At 38.6% G+C, this 20,308-nt stretch overlaps 1 protein-coding gene across 1 annotated transcript in view; it reads right to left on the bottom strand.

Moving 5' to 3' along the window:
- The window catches only part of LOC105513818 (WD repeat-containing and planar cell polarity effector protein fritz homolog), a gene marked incomplete at its 3' end in the record, with an annotated part of 360,743 nt that overhangs the window by 145,513 nt on the left and 194,922 nt on the right, over window positions 1-20,308 (bottom strand). Inside the window, exon 10 of the mRNA XM_011944849.1 lies at window positions 11,316-11,925. Coding sequence (XP_011800239.1) covers window positions 11,316-11,925 — 610 coding nt within the window. The remainder of the gene's footprint in view (window positions 1-11,315; window positions 11,926-20,308) is intronic.

Here is a 20,308-nt window from a genome sequence, read left to right as displayed (position 1 = left end):
CTTAAATTTACAAGAAAAAAACAACCCCATCAAAAAGTGGGCAAAGGATATGAACAGACACTTCTCAAAAGAAGACATCTATGCAGCCAACAGACACATGAAAAAATGTTCATCGTCACTGGTCATCAGAGAAATGCAACTCAAAACCACAATGAGATACCATCTCACGCTGGTTAGAATGGCAATCATTAAAAAGTCAGGAAACAACAGATGCTGGAGAAGATGTGGAGAAACAGGAACACTTTTACACTGTTGGTGGGACTGTAAACTGGTTCAACCATTGTGGAAGACAGTGTGGTGATCTAGAACTAGAAATACCATTTGACCCAGCCATCCCATTACTGGGTATATACTCAAAGAATTATAAATCATGCTACTATAAAGACACATGCACACGTATGTTTATTGTGGCACTATTCACAACAGCAAAGACCTGGAACCAACCCAAATGTCCATCAGCGATAGACTGGATTAAGAAAATGTGGCACATATACACCATGGAATACTATACAGCCATAAAAAAGGATGAGTTAATGTCCTTTGCAAGGACATGGATGAAGTTGGAAACCATCATTCTCAGCAAACTATCACAGGGACAGAAAACCAAACTCTCACTCATAGGTGGGAATCGAACAATGAGAACACTTGGACACAGGGCGGGGAACATCATACACTGTGGCCTCTAGTGGGTGGGGGTCTGGGGAAGGGATAGCATTAGGAGAAATGCCTAATGTAAATGACTAGCTGATGGGTGCAGCAAACCAACATATCACATGTATACCTATTTATCAAACCTGCACATTGTGCACATGTACCCTAGAACTTAAAGTATAATAAAAATAAATAAATAAATAAATAAATAAGGGGAAAAAAGATAAACTAATTTAAAATTCATATGGAACCAAAAAAAGAGCCTGAATAGCTAATGCAATCCTAAACAAAAAGAACAAATCTGAAGGCAAAACAACATACCCGACTTCAAACTATACCACAATGCTACAGTGACCAAAACACCATGGCACTGGTACAAAAACAGACACAGAGACCAGTGAAACAGAATAGACAGCCCAGAAATAATGCTACACACCTACAACCATCTGATCTTTGACAAAGTCAACAAAAACAAGCAGCAAAAGGACTTCTTTTTCAATATATTGTACTGGGATAACTGGGTAGCCATATATAGAAGATTGAAACTGAACCCCATCTTTACACCATATACAAAAATCAAATCAAGATAGATTAAAGACTTAAAAGTAAAACCTAACACTATGAAAACCCTGAAAGGTAACCTAGGAAATACCATTTGGGCACCGGCCCTGGCAAAGATTTCATGATAAAGGCGCCACAAACAATTGCAACAAAACCAAAAATTGACAAATGAGACCTAATTAAACTAAAGAGCTTCTGCACAGCAAAAGAAACAATCAACAGAGTAAACAGACAACCTACATAATGGGAGAAGATATTTGCAAATTATGCATCTGACAAAGGTTTAGTATCCAGAATCTATAAGGAACTGAAACAAATGAACAACCAAAACACAAACAACCCCATTAACAAGTAGGCAAAGAACATAGACAGTTCAAAAGAAGAAACACATGCAGACTACAACCATAGGAAAAAATGCTCAACATCACTAATTACCAGAGAAATGCAAATCAAAACCACAATGAGATACCATCTCATATCAGTCAGAATGGCTATTATTAAGTTAAAAAAAAAAAAAAAACAGATGCTGGTGAGGGTGCAGAGAAAAGAGAACGCTTATACACTGCTAGTGGGAATGTAAATTAGTTCAGACATTGTGGAAAGCAGTTTGGTCATTTCTCAAAGAACTTGAAACAGAGTTGCCATTCAATCCAACAATCTCATTACTGGGTATATACTCAAAGAAATATAAATTGTTCTACTATAAAGACACATGCACACGTATGTTTGTCACAGCACTATTTACAATAGCAAAAACTTGGAATCAAACCAAATACCCGTCAACAGTAGACTGGATAAAGAAAATGTGGTACATATACACCATGTAATACTACATAGCCATAAAACAGAATGAGATCATATGCTTTGCAGCAAGATGGATGCAGCTGGAGGCCATTATCCTAAATGAAATAACACAGGAATAGAAAACCAAATACCACATTTCTCACTTATAAGTGGGAGCTAAACATTGAGTACTTACAGACACTAAGAAGGGAACAATAGACAACAAGGGCCTAGTTGAGGGTGGAGGGTGGGAGGATGGTAAGTATCGAAAAACTGCCTATCGAATACTGTAATTATTACTTGGGTGATGAAATAATCAAAACACCAAACCCCCAAGACACAAAATGTACCTATAAAACAAACCTGTACATGTACCTCTGAACCTAAAAATAAAAGTTAAAAAAGTTGTGGTATACTGACATAATGAACTACTGCTCAGTAAGATAACAAACAAAATACAAAAATACCAACATCGAAGATTCTCACAGAATAATGCCGAGTGAAATTACCAAGACACAAGAGTACCTACTACATGATGCCATTTCTATGAAACTCTAGAAAAGGCAAATCTAATCTATTTTTTTATCTAAAAAAATGTTTTTTATAGATTTAGGGATACAAGTGCAGTTGTGTTTCATGGATATACTGCATTGATGAAGTTGAGGCTTTTACTGTACCGATCACCCAAATAGTGAACATTGTACTCAATAGGCAGTATTTCATCCCCCACCCCTCTCCCACCCTCCCACCTTTTGGAGTCTCCAGTGTCTATCATGCTACTCTGTATGTCCATGTGTACCCACTGTTTAGCTCCCACCTATAAATGAGAATGTGTAGTTTTTGACTTTGTTTTACAGGCCGTTTCACTTAGGATAATGGCCTCTAGATCCATCCATGTTGCTGCAAAGGACATGAGCAAATATAATCTATAATAATGGAAAGCATATCAATGCTCATCAGCTTCCAGAGAGGTGGGAATTAACTGAAAAGGGCCTTGAGAGAATTTTTTGGGATAATGGAAATGTTCTATATTATGATTGTGGTGGTAATCATGAGGGTATAGACATTTGCTGAAACTCATTGAACTGTAGTTTGTTTTTTTTTGTTTTTTTTTTTTTTGGAGAAGGCGTTTCACTCTTGCTGCCCAGGCTGGAGTGCAATGGTGCAATTTTGGCTCACTGCATCCTCTGCCTCCTGGGTTCAAACGGTTCTCCTGTCTCAGCCTTCTGAGTAGCTGGGATTACAGGCATGTGCCACCATACCCAGATAATTTTTTTTGTATTTTTAGTAGAGACGGGGTTTCACCATGTTGGTAAGTCTGGTCTCGAACTCCTGACCTCAGGTGATCCACCCACCTCGGCCTCCTAAAGTGCTGGGATTACAGGTGTAAGCCACCGCGCCTGGCCTTAACTGTACATTTTAAATGTTTGCATTTTATTTATGTAAATTATACCTCAATAAACTTGATTTAAAAATTCATCATCACTCTAGTTTGAAGAAAGTAGAATGTTGTCTAGAATACAAGTTCATTTTAAATGATATGAGATCCAATTTTAAGATGACTAGGCATCTAACAAAGTGTCTAGCATTTTCAGCAATAAATTACCTAATACCACTTGGGTAAAGTATAATGTTAAAATAACTATTTGAAAATAACTCTTGAGGAAAATTGCTTTGTACAAAATTTCTAAGAGAAAAATCATAGTTTATTTTTTAGAAAGAGAGACAGACAGACATACACACACATACACAGGTTGCCTATAATTTTCAAAATTCTATGAGAGTGAAGATGTTAGCTTTACCTCTTGTTTAACATCATCACTTGAACATTTAACCTTTTCCCAACTTTGCAGACTCTATGAGGGCATCATGGGGATACTCCAGGCAAATGGAATACTATCATCACAACATGGAAGGAGTGAGTGTGAGAGCACACACTATAGCTGGGATGCTACACCAGTGCAACTCAGCTGGGGACATAAAGACCAAGTGGCAGGAAAGGGCTTATCAACCACTGAAGTATTTCTTTCTTTCTTTTTTTTTTTTTTTTAACTTTTATTTTAGCTTTGGGGATACATGTGAAGGTTTGTTACATACGTAAACTCATATCACAGGGGCTTGTTGGACAGACTATTTCATCACCCAGGTATTAGGTTCAGTACCCAGTAGTTACCTTTTCTGCTTCTCTCCCTCCTCCCAAACTCCACCCTCAAGTAGACCCCCCCAGTGTTTGCTGTTCATTTGTTTGTGCTCATCAGTTATCAGCATTTAGCTCCTACTTATAAGTAAGAACATGCAGTATTTGGTTTTCTGTTCCTGCATTTGTTTGCTAAGTATAACAGCTTCCAGCTCCATCCATGTTCCCACAAAAGACATTAAGTATTTCAAACTGGAGAATCCATGACCAAATCTGTACTGTTAGAAGGATCACTAGGAGAGCACTCAGGGGATTAACTGGGGAGTAGGATGAGAAGACTGGAAGGCAGAAGAATATAGATACAGGGCCTCTGCTTGATCATGGTAAAACAGAGAAGGTCTAGATTAAAGCAATGACAGTGAGGCTGAATTGAATGAGATATTTTGGCTGTATTTAGAAGGCCAAATTGATAGGATTTGGTCACTAATTGGATGTGGCATTAGGAGTGAGGGAGGATTCTAGAACGACTTTTGACTTGGATGTTCCATCTGAATAATTGTACCATTCACCAAAAAGAAGAATACAAGAGGAAAAGCAGGTCTGGAGAGAAAAAGGATGACTTCATGTCTGCACATAATGATTCTGAGGCACACATGTACATCCAAGAGAAGGTGTTCAGCAAGCCAGATGAATATGTGGATGTGGAGTCAGGAATGGTCTGGGCTGGAGTCAGAGATCAGATAACAAAACTGAAAATAAAGTCTCAACCTGCACAAAGTGAAGGCTAAAAATGGAACCCTGGATGGCCCCAACATTTTCTTAAGTAAGCAGAAGAGTATAAAAAAGTCATAGAAAGTTGCATTTGGGATCATAGAAGGCTGTTTGATGAGGGTTCTGTGATAGTGGAAGTGGTTAGCAACCATCAAATGCTGCAAAGTCATCAAACAACGTAAGACAAATGTATTTATCAAGTATGAAGTCACTGAGGACTTTTCCAAGAGCAGTTCCAAGAGACCGCTGAAGATACAGCCAGAGCACAGTGTTCTGAGGAGTGAGAAGTGAAGAAGCAGAGAAAAGGCAATGTTCAGTATTATTTCAGTGAGTTTGGCTATGAAACAAAGGTGAATATTAGATCAGTAACAGAGGGGAAACCATTTTAAGGAAGAGTTTTGTCAGTCTGTTTTTATGGTGTAGCTTGGTTGGGCCTGTTTATCTGCTGCTGTTCCAAGATAGATGGGGCCGGGGAGGGTGACAAAGTAAAGGTGTCAAAGGGAATGTTATGGGATCCACAGAGAAAATAGTGGTGGCACTAGTCTTGGACAAGAGGAAGGGATCCTTTTTCACTGAACTGAGAGGGAAAGATTCATGTGCATATTGATAAATGGTTGGGTGGGTACATGGTAAGAAGCAGATAAACTTAATGAACTGACAAAATTTTGGTGAGATGCTCTGTTGAGAGGAATAGGGAGCTGATAATGTGAGTTTAAGGAGAGCAGTGAAGCTTGGAAAAGGTACCGATGAGAATGGAAAAGCTTTAATATCTTAATAGTATAATTAGGGCCTCCACTTTTTAAAATTAATCTCAGTCTATATATGAAGAAATATGTTATAATTATTGTCACATAAAGAGATTCTGAATACATATTCTTTCTATAAAACAACATTTCTTGGCTTCCATGTAATGACACTTCTAATTACCTCCTAAGGAAGACATAATCTTTGAATTCTTCTAATAACAAGAATGATGAACTTTCAATGCCCAACACATTTGTGTGATCATTGTAAGGATTAAGAAATGGAAGCTCTAGCCTTCGAGCAGTGTTCCTTCAACATTACACTAACTGACCTAATCTAAGAGTCTAACTCCAAATATCTTAGCATATTGGCATTAGGCACTGTCACGTTTACATATGAAAGCATTCTATTTTAAACTACGATCCATGATCTATCTTTACAATTTTAAATTGTAAGCTACACCTTTCATGTCAAATTTTCCAAAGGCTTGCATAACAAGCATCTGAAAAAAAATCTCATAAATGCTCCCTAGTGGGGAAACTGCACATGCAACTACCTGTTTATATATGCAGTAACTTGAATTATACATGAAAACTCCACATGGATGCCCAGAATCAGCACTGACAAATTCAAGAAGTATATTAATTTTTTTGGATGTATTTAGTAGCAGATCATAAGAAAAATCTGTTCTTTATACTGGGTTTTCTTTAAAAAATCTGCTAGTTGGAATCTTCTATTTCAAGGAATCTACTCTTCCCAGGAAAAATAATTTGTAATAAATATTAATCTTATAAATTAAAAATGAGAAACAAAACTTTAAAAAATCCTTGGAAATTCCACATTTCGATCTTTTAAAGAGCCTACAAGACTGTACAATTTCCCTATTCTATAAAACTTAAGAATCATATTGAAAGTAAAATTTAAATGATAAATGTCAGTTGCAAAAGTTATCACCTTTTCATTTGAATGCTTGACTTCTATTGGATAATTCTCTTCCAAGAGACCTTCTTGGGAAAAAGAGGTGACAGCCAACTCATTGCCTAATTGATTTAGGAACAGTGCCCAGGGAGACAGTCCAATTAAGTTTACAAGCTGGCAATTAGCAGGAAGCCCTCTAAATCCCTACACTGAGAGCCTGTTTACTTTAGTAAGAAGGCAAATGTGCTAGAGATAGGAAGAGAAAGCTGTGCTTTTTGCAAAGCTGTTGTGAGTAGGCCCACAAGGGAGGGCTGAAGAAAAGCTAGGTGTACATGGGCAGAAAGCCTTCTGTTTGACAGGTAACTGGGTAATTTAGAGGGTGAAAGGAGAGATTGAGAGAGAGAGAGGAAGAAGGGCGGGGGGCAGGAAGAGAGAGAGTGCGTGAGAAAGAGAGAGCATGAGTGCATGCGTGTGTGTGTGTTTTAACAGACACGCAAAACATCAAACATCCACTTTAATTAGTGTTGTGTATGGAGACATACAACTGTTAAACATGTAGTTGGGCAAAGTATAACTGGATTATCTCATAATAAATGAGACTCCAAACATTTTTTTCTTGAACAATATTAACATTATGAATAGATTTAGCTGCATTTTTATTATGTGAAAAGAACATAGGTCTCACATTGTATGCATTATATCTTTCAGGTTAATCAAATCATGTTCACTAGATTTATTTCATGTATTGAACTTCAGAGACAAGCAGATTCATGAAAAAACAAAGTAAACTGAAAGCTATTTAACAAACACTACAATGTCTTTAAAAACCTAACTTTGTACCACAGAGCCAAATTCCATAAAAGATTTTAAAATGTATTTAACTTTCTATGTTTTCAAGTAGCCATAATGTACATTAATTAAAATTTTTTTTTTACACCTAAGTGCGGTTCTCTCAAGAATGTTAAATTGTAGAAATCTACCTAAAGTATATCATATATTTCAGGGCTTAGCTAGTAATGCAAAGCTACAATAGGCAAGTGAATCATCATAATAAAATTTTATTTTAAAGTCTCTTGGTTGATACATAAAAATCAACTTGAAATGGATTAAAGACTTAAATGTAAAACCCAAAAGTATAGAAACCCTGGAAGACAGCTAGGCAATACCATCCTGGACGACAGGCAAAGATTTCACGACAAGGACGCCAAAAGTAATTGCAACAAAATAAACTATAAAGAGAGTAAACAGGCAACCTACAGAACGTGAGAAAATATTTGCAAACTGTGTATCTGACAAAGGTCTAATATCCAGCATCAATAAGGAACTTAAACAAATTTACAAGAGAAAAACAAACAAACCCATTAAAAAGTAGGCAAAGCCAAAGTAATTTATAGAGTTAATGCTATTCCCATAAAACTACCATTGACATTCTTCACAGACTTAGAAAAAATTACTTTAAATTTCATATGGAACCGAAAAGGAACCCATATAGCCAAGACAATCTTAAGCAAAAAGAACACACTGTAGGCATCACACTACCTGACTTCAAACTTTACTACAAGGCTACAGTAACCATAACAACATGGTACTGGTACCAAAACAGATATATAGACCAATGGAACAGAAAGAACAGACACCTCAGAAATAATACCACATGTCTACAACCATCTGACCTTCAACAAACCTGACACAAAAACAAGCAATGGGGAAAGGATCCTCTGTTTAATAAATGGTGCTGGGAAAACTGGCTAGCCGTATGCAGAAAACTGAAACCGACCCCTTCCTTACACCTTACACAAAAATTAACTCAAGATGGATAAAGGACTTAAATGTAAAACCTAAAATCATAAAAAAATCCAAGAAGAAAACCTAGGTAACACCATTCAGGACACAGGCATGAGCAAAGACTTCATGATGAAAACACCAAAAGCAATTGCAACAAAAGCCAAATTTGACAAGTGGGATCTAATTAAACTAAAGAGCCTTTGCACAGCTAAAAAAACTACCATCAGAGTGAACAGGCAACCTACAGAATGGGAGAAAATTTTTGAAATCTACCCATCTGACAAAGGGCTAATATCTAGAATCTACAAGGAACTTAAACAAATTTACAAGAACAAGACAAACAACCCCATCAAAAAGTGGGCAAAGGATAAGAACAGACATTTCTCAAAAGAAGACATTTATGCGGCCAACAAACATATGAAAAAAAGCTCATCATCACTGATCATTAGAGAAATGTAAATCAAAACCACAATGAGATACATCTCATACCAGTCAGAATGGCGATTATTTAGAAAGTCAAGAGGCCAGATGCGGTGGCTCACACCTATAATCCCAGTACTTTGGGAGACTGAGGCAGGCAGATCACTTGAGGTCAGGATTTGAGACTAGCTCAAGACCACTTGAGGCTGGTTTGAGACCAGCCAGGGCAACATGGTGAAACTCTGTCTCTGCTAAAAATACAAAAATTAGCCAGGCGTGGTGGCACATGCCTGTAAAACCAGCTACTCAGGGGGCTGAGGCAGGAGAATCGCTTGAACCCAGGAGGTGGAGGTTGCCATGAGCTGAGATGATGCCACTGCACTCCAGCCTGGGTGACAGAGTGAGACTCCGCCTTAAAAAAAAAAAAAAAAGTCAAGAAACAATAGATTCTGGCTAGGCTGTGGAGAAATAGGAACACTTTTACACTGTTGGTGGACATGTAAATTAATTCAACCATTGTGGAAGACAGTGTGGCCATTCCTCAAGGATCTAGAACCAAAAACACCATTTTACCCAGCAATCCCATTACTGAGTATATACCCAGAGGAATATAAATCATTCTACTATAAAGACACATGTACATGTATGTTTATTAGAGAACTATTTATGATAGCAAAGAAATGGAACCAACAAAATGCCCATCAATAATAGACTGAATAAAGAAAATGTGGTACATATACACCATGGAATACTATGCAGCCATAAAAAAGAATGAGATCATGTCCTTTGCCAGGACATGGATGAAGCTGGAAGCCATCATCCTCAGCAAACTAACACAGGAACACAAAACCAAACATCACATTTTCTCATTCATAAGTGCGAGCTGAACAATGAGAATACATGGACACAGGGAGGGGAACAACACACACAAGGGCCTGCTGGGGGTGGGGGCAAGGAGAGGGAGAGTATTAGGACAAATACGTAATGCACACAGGGCTTACAACCTAGATGACAGGTTGATAGGTGTAGCAGACCGCCATGGCACATATATACCTACATAACAAACTTGCACGTTCTGCACATGTATCCTGAAACTTAAAGTAAAATAAAAATAAAAATAAAAGTGGGCAAAGGACGTGAACAGACACTTCTCAAAAGAAGCATATGAAAAAAAGTTCAGTATCACTGATTATTAGAGAAATGCAAACCAAAACCACAATGAGATACCATCTCACACCAGTCAGAATGGCTATTATTCAAGAGTAAAAAAAATAACAGATGCTGGCAAGGTTGTGGAGAAAAGGGAACGTTTATGCACTGTGAAGGGGGAGTGTAAATTAGTTCAATCATTGTGGAAAGCAATATAGCAATTCCTCAAAGAGCTAAAAGCAGAATTACTACTTGACCTAGGAATCCCATTATTGGATATATACCCAGAGGAATATAAATCGTTCTGCCATAAAGATACATGCACACAAATGTTTGTTGCAGCACCGTTCACAATAGTAAAGACATGGAATCAACCTAAATGCTCATCAGTCACAGATTGGATAAGAAAATGTGGTACACTGTGGAATACTATGCAGCCATTAAAAAGAATGAGATAATGTCTTTTGCAGGAACATGGACGGTGCTGAAGGCCATTATCCTTAGCAAACTAACGCAGAAACAGAAAACCAAATACCGCATGTTCTCACTTATAAGTGGGAGCTAAATGATAAGAACTTATGAACACAAAGAAGAAAAAAAACCAGACACTGGGGTCTACTTGAGGGAGGAGGATGGGAGGAGGGAGAGGAGCAGAAAACACAACTATTGGGTACTGGGCTTAATACCTGTGTGATGAAATAATATGTACAACAAACCCCCATGACACGTTTACCTATATAACAAACTTGCATGTGTACCCACAAACCTAAATAAAAGTTTAAAAAAAAGTCTCTTGGTTGAAACGGGCTACATTAATATATAATTTTATAGATATTAACTTAACACCTATAAAAAATCTATCCTTCTGAATATTTTTATCCAAAAGAGAAACTAAAACAAAGTTATACAGGTATCTTCAGCAAATTCTAACTAAATATCTGCTTTCTTTTCTTTTAAAACACTTGCTTCACACAATTCCAGTCTGGGAAGCAACAGACACCAATAATCTAAAATAATTTTTATAGAAAAAGTATTCCATTCCTACAAACACAGAATTTTTCAATGGACAAAGTAAGTCCTCTTAAGATATTCACATGTCTGTTTCTTAAGGAATTATTTAGTAGTGTAGTTTATTTGAGAGAGTATCAAATGTAAAAGTTAGGGCTTTTGAAGCATCATGATTGACAATTAGTGCAATTTCCAAATTATTCAATATCCATTGTTCCTTTGGCAGTTAGAAAGTCATCCACAAAAGGAAACTATATGGATATTTGAAAGGCAACCATATTTATGGGATGACAAATAGAAAAATCTACATTCTAAGAAGATTTTTGCCTTAATTATGTCACTATCATAAACACTTTAATTTACTTACTCATCACTTTCCTTGACTTACCTAGTTTAAACAACAGCACACCCAAAGGTCCTCTTTCAAACCTGAGGAAGAGGAGATCATAGATATCACTACCTTCACCCTTCTGAGAAACAACCTGAGGAGCTATCCATTGCATTTGAACAAGACTGCTGGAGGCATCAAATAATTTATTGAATTGCAGAGTCTCCCTGGGTAAGCGGTCTTCAGCCAGTAGTTGGATGTTAATAGGTGATAGAGCCATATCAAAAATTTGCAGCTCCCCTTGGTTGCTGCCAGCTAGTAGAATGGCACCACTTGGGTGGCAGCTTATTAATGAAGGCAAAAGTTCAGTCTGTGCTAAGAGAGTCACTCTACGGTGAGTTTCATACAGAATTAGTGAAGAATCTTCACAGCCCAGAATCAGTTTGTCTTCAGTAACATTCCTGCAGCAGCTGATGGCCTTTGATTTCAGTGGTATTCTGGTGACTGACACACACTGGATTTTATTCCGAATGCATTCATAGATGCAGCTGTCAGCCATTGGCTCTTTGTCTACACTGATGGAGTGCTCCACTGTGAACACCTGATAAGGCTGTTTGGTGCCAAAGCGAACATCCAGTGGGTCCCATTCTGTGCGGACAGAACTCAGAACCTGTTAAGAAATATATGAAGTACATTCAGATAGACTTTGGTTTTTCTTTAACTTCACACCTAGGCCTGCATATTTATTCAGAAACCTATAAAGAACATAAATTACTATCTTAAACATCAGCAACATATAAATATATAAAGTATATATAGCACGTCTATCTCATATGCAGCATGTATATATAGTGGCACAGTGAGATGCTGTCTTAAAAAAATAAAAATATACATATAGCACAGTTGCAAGAATTAAACTATAAGATTTTAACTTTAACAATTTGTTTTGGAAGGCCTGTAAATCACTTTATATATGTCCCACAGTATATAAAAACTAAGAAAGTCAGCTTTTAGGCCGGGCGCGGTGGCTCAAGCCTGTAATCCCAGCACTTTGGGAGGCCGAGACGGGCGGATCACGAGGTCAGGAGATCGAGACCATCCTGGCTAACACGGTGACACCCCGTCTCTACTAAAAATACAAAAACTAGCCGGGCGAGGTGGTGGGCGCCTGTAGTCCCAGCTACTCGGGAGGCTGAGGCAGGAGAATGGCGTAAACCCAGGAGGCGGAGCTTGCAGTGAGCTGAGATCTGGCCACTGCACTCCAGTCCGGGTGACAGAGCGAGACTCCGCCTCAAAAAAAAAAAAAAAAAAAGGCAGCTTTTAGTAAAATAATATGGTTAGCAGAATATCTTAAAAAGAATGAACAAGAACTTACCAACACAAAGTTGGACTTTAAAATGATTAATCTCCTTCAACCTACCACCCTTGTCAATTCTGAAATTATTGGTAAATTACTAATAAGAAATATATTTCTAATTAGTAGGGCTGGGTAGACAAAGGAAAAAACTTTAGAACCCTGTTAACAATCTTGTAGAAATATTTTACTATCAGAAAGGATATAAAGGAATTCTAAGTAGACAAGTGACCAATAGAAAGAAATACTGTAATGTACTAGTTTTAAAATAAACATTAAAAAATTAAGACCTAGAATATATAGTCGGTCCTTGAACAACATGAGTTTGAACTGTAGGGTCCACTTACAAGCGGATGTTTTACAAACAATGCAGATTTTGGTATAGTGTGTGTGTGTGTGTGTGTGTGTGTGTGTGTGTGTGTGTGTGTTGGGGGGGGTTGGTCCTGGAACGAATCATCCACATATATTGAGGGACAACTGCAATATGATTTGTCAGTCCTGGTGGAGTAAAATTTTAAAAGCATCTTTGGTGTAGAAAGGAAAGGCTATCTACCAACATGGAGCACAATGCAGAAGAACATCAAAGAAAACAATAGGCCATTCACTTTATTCATATGTAAATGATGGGAGTGCAAGAACCAGGAGAGTGGTATTAAAGAAGGTCAGACCCAGAAATATTAAATAACATATATCTACACATGTTAAAATTTTATAGAACTGTACATCCCCCAAAAAAGGTGCACTAAAATCTGATGAAATCTGTCTAAGGTCTGCACCTGAATTAACAGAATAGTAACAAGGTCATTTTCCTGTATTTGACAGTGTATTGCAGTAATGTAAATGTCACTGGGGAAACTGCGGGGAAAGAATGGAAAGAGCATTTACTGTACTGTTTAGAAATTTCATGTGAGTCAAACTATTTCAAGATTAAAAATCATTTCTTAAAAAAGCACATACAGCTGTGTGGCAGAGTGCTGGATTGGGGAGGGGTAGGGAGTTGACGTGACTTAAAAAAAAATCCATCCTACACCTTATCACCAAATTAATCTTCCTAAACGAAACGCTTTTGCCTTCACTCCCATCCTTCAATGGTTACCCACTGACTAGTATGTTAAATTTGTATTCCTTTGCCTGGAACTAAACCACCATAGGATCCATATCCAACTCCTTCCCTCCCTCACTCTCTTTTTGCTGCAGTCATTTTCTTTTTTGTCCAATAAATATTTGAATACGAGCCATGTGCCAGGCACTGGTTCTGGAGGCTAGGGATATGGCAGTACGTAAAATCCCCTCAATCAGGGGCATACACTTGTAAGGGAGAAAAAGTAATATATTTTCCTCCTGTCACAAGGTTCATAGCTGACACCCCTATATCTAAAGACAGATTAATAAAAGAAAAGCTTAACAGTTTTATGTAACCAAAGTTTTACGCAACACAGGTGCCTTCAGAAATGAAGACCCAAAAAACCAGGGAAAACTGTCTATTTTATGCTTAGGTTTGATGAAGAATGGATAGTCATATAGAAGTATGAGTGGACAAAAAGCAGGTATGACCTAATGTACTGAGGGGAACTTATCAAGTTCTATTTGTTCGGATTTTTCTCTGGGTCTCTGTGTACTCATTCCTTTCCACCAGGTATAGGGCAGACACTTATCACATGAGGGTCTTATGATCTACTTTTAGGTCAGAGAATTATTTTCATGGCTTCAGGGGAGAAAGGTGGAAGGAGGTCAGAGAAAGAGAATGACAAAGACAAAGGGACCTTTCTGCTTCTGTGGTTTTCTCAATTTCCTTCAGCTTTAAATATTCAGCATGCCAAAAATGCCGTATTTGGGGGTAGCACTTTCCACATACCATTATACCCTAATAGCAAAAACAAAGGCAATAATAATAAAAGCATATAGATATCCTAAACACTATGAAATAAAATAAAGCAAAGTACAGGGAATAGGGAGTGGCAGGAGTGGGGCTCAGGGTGTGATACAGAGAGATCAAGAAAGACCTCTCTGATAAAGGTGACCTGAAAGAGGTGTGAGCCATGCAGCCATGTGGGAAAGGAGAGCTTCAAGCAGAGGAAACAAGCCCTGAGGTGGAATCTCTATTGGCCAGATCAAGGAGACTAATATAGCTAGAGAAGGAGAAGCAAGGAAGAAAGTCATGGGAAATGGGAATTGAGGCACAGGGAGGATACTGTGTGGTAGCTTGTAGGCCACTAGGGACTTTGACTTTTTCTCTAAATAAGATGAGAAGCTGTATGTTTTGAACAAAGGAGGGACATGATCTGCTTTGCAAATTCCAATATTATCTCCTACGGTCTCCCCTCCGGGACTCCTACTCCAAGTTCAAACTAAAACCTGTCCCAATTTTCCCTGCTATATAACTTCATTCATGTCTTTTGCCTGAATTCCACAATCTTCACCTACACACTCTGTTTGTCCTACCAACCATACTTAACTAACCATACTTACATATATGCTACACCAAAAGTATCCTCGTTTCTTGGATTCCTTCTAGCTTGATGGCATCTTTAAAAAAAAAAATCTGTCTTATATATTTTATACTTTTTTGTACCTGCGTAGCAGCTAGCCAAAAACTGTGCTGGTAGGAAGTTTCTTAAACTATGAATTAAAAGAAAATTGTAATGCTGGTTGAAATATCATACTTCCAGAAAGCTTAAAGATTTGCAAAGAAAGCCTTAGGGCAGATGATTGAGAGGCCAGGTGATGTTGAGTAGAGCCTGTACTCACAAAGGGGCAGCCTAAAAGAAGGGGCCCAAACAGATGGCAGTCTTGGACTTGAACAAGTTAGGTTCATGATCCAGAAAAAAGGGTCCTAGGCCTCCTTGTTTCCAGTTTGTGAGAAGTTCTCTAATAGGCTCTGTAATTTCACCAAGAAAAAAGGTAAAAAGTGGAGGTGGATGGGAGGCAGGTCTAGAGTGCAGCTCCAGACAGAGCAGTGTGTGGAGGCTCGCACTGTGAATTTTAGCACAGATAGACTGCAAGAACAAACCAGTAATCCCAAGAAGAGCCACAGACTCTCTGAAGGAAGCAGATTGTTCCTGCAGGACCCAGGAGACACCCCAAATACTGTGAGTGCCCCAACTGCGGAAGTGGGAAAGGGAGAGCCTCCTCTCCTGAACACACCCGCCAAATGGAGAAACTGAAGGTCTGTTTGCAGGAGAGGTTTCCGACCTTAACTGGAGCTGAGACAATTTAGAGAGCGGAGCAAAATACAGGGGTAGTGGAAACAGCAGAAAAGGCCCTGGGAGCTCACTGTGTCCCCAAGCAGACCATTCCTACCTGGCACCACAGGGATCCATTGAGGCGGTGGCCAGAAGAAAGGGGGGTAAAACTCCACAGGGAGAAGGAAATCTGTAGCTGGACTGTGTAACAATTTGAATGGGACAAGAAGCTTCCTGGACAGAACTTGGGGGAGGGTGCAAATCCGGGATGCAAACTCCACAGGCAAGGGAAAGACACAAGCCCTTTTCTTTCGCAGCTAGGAGGCAGGTAGCCTAGGGTAAGTTTTCAAGCCCTGCTCGCCCACTGCCTGGACACAGACTTAGGACTGTTGTGTGGGGCACAGTGTGAGTGAGACGGGCCCTTTGGTTTGTGTGGGAACTGGGTAAGGCCTGTGATTGCCGGCTCTCCCCCACTTCCCTGACAACCTGTATGACTCAGCAGAAGCAGTCATAATCCTCCTAGGTACACAAATCCAGTGACCTGGGAATCTTATCCCCATCCCCCACAGCAGCCACAGCAACACCCACCCAAGGAGAGTCTGAGCTCAGACACACCTAGCCCTGCTCCCACCTGATGGTCCTTCCCTACCCTTCCGTACCACTTCCCTGGTAGTGGAAGACAAAGGGCATATAATCTTGGGAGTTCTAGGGCCCTGCTCACCGCCGGTCCCTCTCTATATTACCACAGCTGATGCTCTCTGGAAAGCGCCACCTCCCTGCAGGAGGCCAATGACCACAAAAATAAAGCATTAAACCACCAAAGCTAAGAACTCTCACAAAGTCCACTGCATCCCCCATCACCTCCACCAGAACAGGCACTGGTATTCACAGCTGAGAGACCCACAGATAGTTCACATCATAGGACTCTGTGCAGACAACCCCCAGTACCAGACTGGAGCCAGGTAGACTTCCTGGGTGGCTAGACCCAGAAGAGAGACAACAATCACTGCAGTTTGGCTCACAGGAAGCCAAATCCATAGGAAAAGGGGAAGAGTTCTACATCAAGAGAACACCCAGAGGGACAAAAGAATCTGAACAACAGCCTTCAACCCTAGACCTTCCCTCTGACAGAGCCTACCTAAATGAGAAGAAACCAGAAAACGAACTCTGTTAACAGGACAAAACAAGGCTCTTTAATACCCCCAAAAGATCACACTAGTTCACCAGCAATGGATCCAAACCAAGAAGAAATCTCCGATTTACCTGAAAAAGAATTCAGGAAGTTAGTTATTCAGCTAATCTGGGAGGGACCAGAGAAAGGTGAATCCCAATGCAAGGAAATTTAAAAAATGATAGAAGTGAAAGCAGAAATACTCCAGGAAATAGATAGCTTAAAGAAAAAAAACAATGAAAAATTCAGGAAACATAGGAAATACTGACAGAAATGCAGAATGCTCTGGAAAGTCTCAGCAATAGCATTGAACAAGTAGACGAAAGAAATTCAGAGCTCGAAGACAAGGTCTTCCAACAAAGAGAAAGAAAAAAGAATAAGAAAATAGGAACAAAGCCTCCAAGAAGTCTGGGATCATGTTAAACGACCAAACCTAAGAATAATTGGTGTTCCTGAAGAAGAAGAGAATTCGAAAAGTTTGGAAAACATAATTGGGGGAATAATCAAGGAAAACTTCCCCAGTCTTGCTAGAGACCTAGACATTCAAATACAAGAAGCACAGAAAACACCTTGGAAATTCATCGCAAAAAGATCATTGCCTGGGCACAATGTCATCAGGTTATCCAAAGTTAAGAAAAAGGAAAGAATCTTAAGAGCTGTGAGACAGAAGCACCAGGTAACCTAAAAAGGAAAACCTATCAGATTAACAGCAGATTTCTCAGCAGAAACCCTATAAGCTAGAAGGGACTGGGGTCCTATCTTCAGCCTCCTTGAACAAAACAATTATCAGTCAAGAATTTTGTATCCATTGAAACTAAGCATCATATATGAACGAAAGATACAGTCTTTTTCAGACTGCTTTCAAACAAATGCTTAAGAGAATTTGCCACTTACCAAGCAACCACTACAAGAACTGCTAAAAGGAGCTCTACATCTTGAAACAAATCCTGGAAACACATCAAAACAGAACACCTTTAAACCATAAATGACACAGGACCGATAAAACAAAAATACAACTTACAAAGCAAAACAATAAGCAAAAAACCAAAAGTACACAGGCAACAAATAGCACTATGAATGCAAGGGCACCTCACATTTCAGTACTAACATTGAATGTAAACGGCCTAAATGCTCCACTTAAAAGATACAGAACTACAAAATGGATAAGAACTTACCTACCAACTACCTGCTGCCTTCAGGAGACTCACTTAACACATAAGGACTCACATAAACTTAAAGTAAAGGGGTGGAAAAAGGCATTTCAAGCAAATGTACACCAAAAGCGAGTAGGGGTAGCTATTCTTATATTAAACAAAACAAACTTTAAAGCAACAGCAGTTAAAAGAGACAAAGAGGGACATTATATAAAGGTAAAACGCCTTGTGCAACAGGAAAATATCACAATCCTAAACATATATGCACCTAACACGGGAGCTCTCAAATTTATAAAACAATTACTAACAGACCTAAGAAATGAGATAGATAGCAACACAATAATGGGGGGGACTTCAATACTCCACTGACAGCACTAGACAGGTCATCAAGACAGAAAGTCAACAAAGAAAAAATGGATTTAAACTATACCTTGGAACAAATGGACTTAACATACAGAACATTTCATCCAACAACCGCATAATACACATTCTATTCAACAGCACATGGAACCTTCTCCAAGGTAAACCATATGATAGTCCATAAAAAGAACCTCAATAAATTGAAGAAAATTGAAATGGTATCAAACACTCTCTCAGACCACAGTAGAATAAAACTAAAATCAACTCCAAAAGGAACCTTCGAAACCTTGCAAATACATGGAAATTTGATAACCTGCTCCTGAATAAGCATTGGGTCAAAAATGAAGTCAAGATGGAAATTTAAAAATTCTTATAACTGAACAACAATGACACAACCTAAAAAAACCTCTTGGATACAGCAAAGGCGCTGCTAAGAGGAAAGTTCATAGCCGTAAACACCTACATCAAAAAGACTGAAAGAGCACAAACTGACATTCTAAGGTCACCTCAACAAATTACAGAAACAAGAACAAACTAAACCCAAATCCAGCAGAAGAAAGGAAATAACCAAGATCAGAGCAGAACTAAATGAAATTTAAACAAAAATACAAAAGATAAATACAACAAAAAGCTGGTGCTTTGAAAAGATAAATAAAATTGATAGACCATTAGCAAGATTAACCAAGAAAAGAAGACAGAAAATCCAAATAACCTCACTAATAAACAAAAAAGGCGATATTACAACTGACACCACTGAAATACAAAAGATCATTCAAGGCTACAATGAACACCTTTACACACATAAACTAGAAAACCTAGAAGAGAGGGAAAAATTCCTGGAAAAATACAACTCTTCTAGCTTAAGTCAGGAAGCATTAGATACCCTGAACAGACCAATAACAAGCAGTGAGATTGAAATGATAATTTAAAACTTACCAACAAAAAAATGTCCAGGATCAGACGGATTCACAGCAGAATTCTAATGGACATTCAAAGAAGAATTGGTACCAATCCTTTTGACACTACTCCACAAGATAGAGAAAGGAAGAACCTTCCCTAATTCATTCTATGAAGCCAGTATCACCGTTTACCAAAACCAGGAAAGGACATAACCAAAAAAGAAAACTACAGACCAATATCCTTGATAAACGTTGATGCTAAACTCCTTAACAAAATACTAGCTAACTGAATCCAACAACATATCAAAAAAATAATCCACCATGATCAAGTGGGTTTCATAACAGGGCTGCAGGGATGGTTTAACATACACAAGTCAATAAATGTGATACACCACATAAACAGAATTAAAAACAAAAATCACATGATCATCTCCATATATGCAGAAAAAGCATTCGACAAAATCCACCATCCCTTTATGATTAAAACTCTCAGCAAAATTGGCACATAAGGGACATACCTCAATGTAATAAATGCCATCTATGACAATCCCATAGCCAACATAATACTGAATAGGGAAGAGTTGAAAGTATTCCCTCTGAAAACTGGAAAAAGACAGGATGCCCACTCTCACCACTCCTCTTCAACATGGTACTGGAAGTCCTAGCCAGAGCAGTCAGACAAGAGAAAGAAATAAAGAGCATCCAAACTGGTAAAGAGGAAGTCAAACTGTCAGTTTGCTAACAACGTGATCATTTACCTTGAAAACCCTAAGTACTCCTCCAGAAAGCTCCTAGAACTGATAAAAGAATTCAGCAAGGTTTATGCATACAAGATTAATGTACACAAGTCAGTAGCTCTATACAACAGCATCCAAGCAGAGAATCAAATGAAGAACTCAACTCCTTTGACAATAGCCGCAAAAAAAAAAAAAA

The sequence above is a fragment of the Colobus angolensis genome, unplaced genomic scaffold (assembly GCF_000951035.1).
Source record: "Colobus angolensis palliatus isolate OR3802 unplaced genomic scaffold, Cang.pa_1.0 Scaffold105, whole genome shotgun sequence".
Classification (NCBI taxonomy): Eukaryota; Metazoa; Chordata; class Mammalia; order Primates; family Cercopithecidae; genus Colobus; species Colobus angolensis.
Note: the sequence above shows the minus strand (reverse complement) of the source record. Positions and strands in the feature narration are given on the sequence as shown.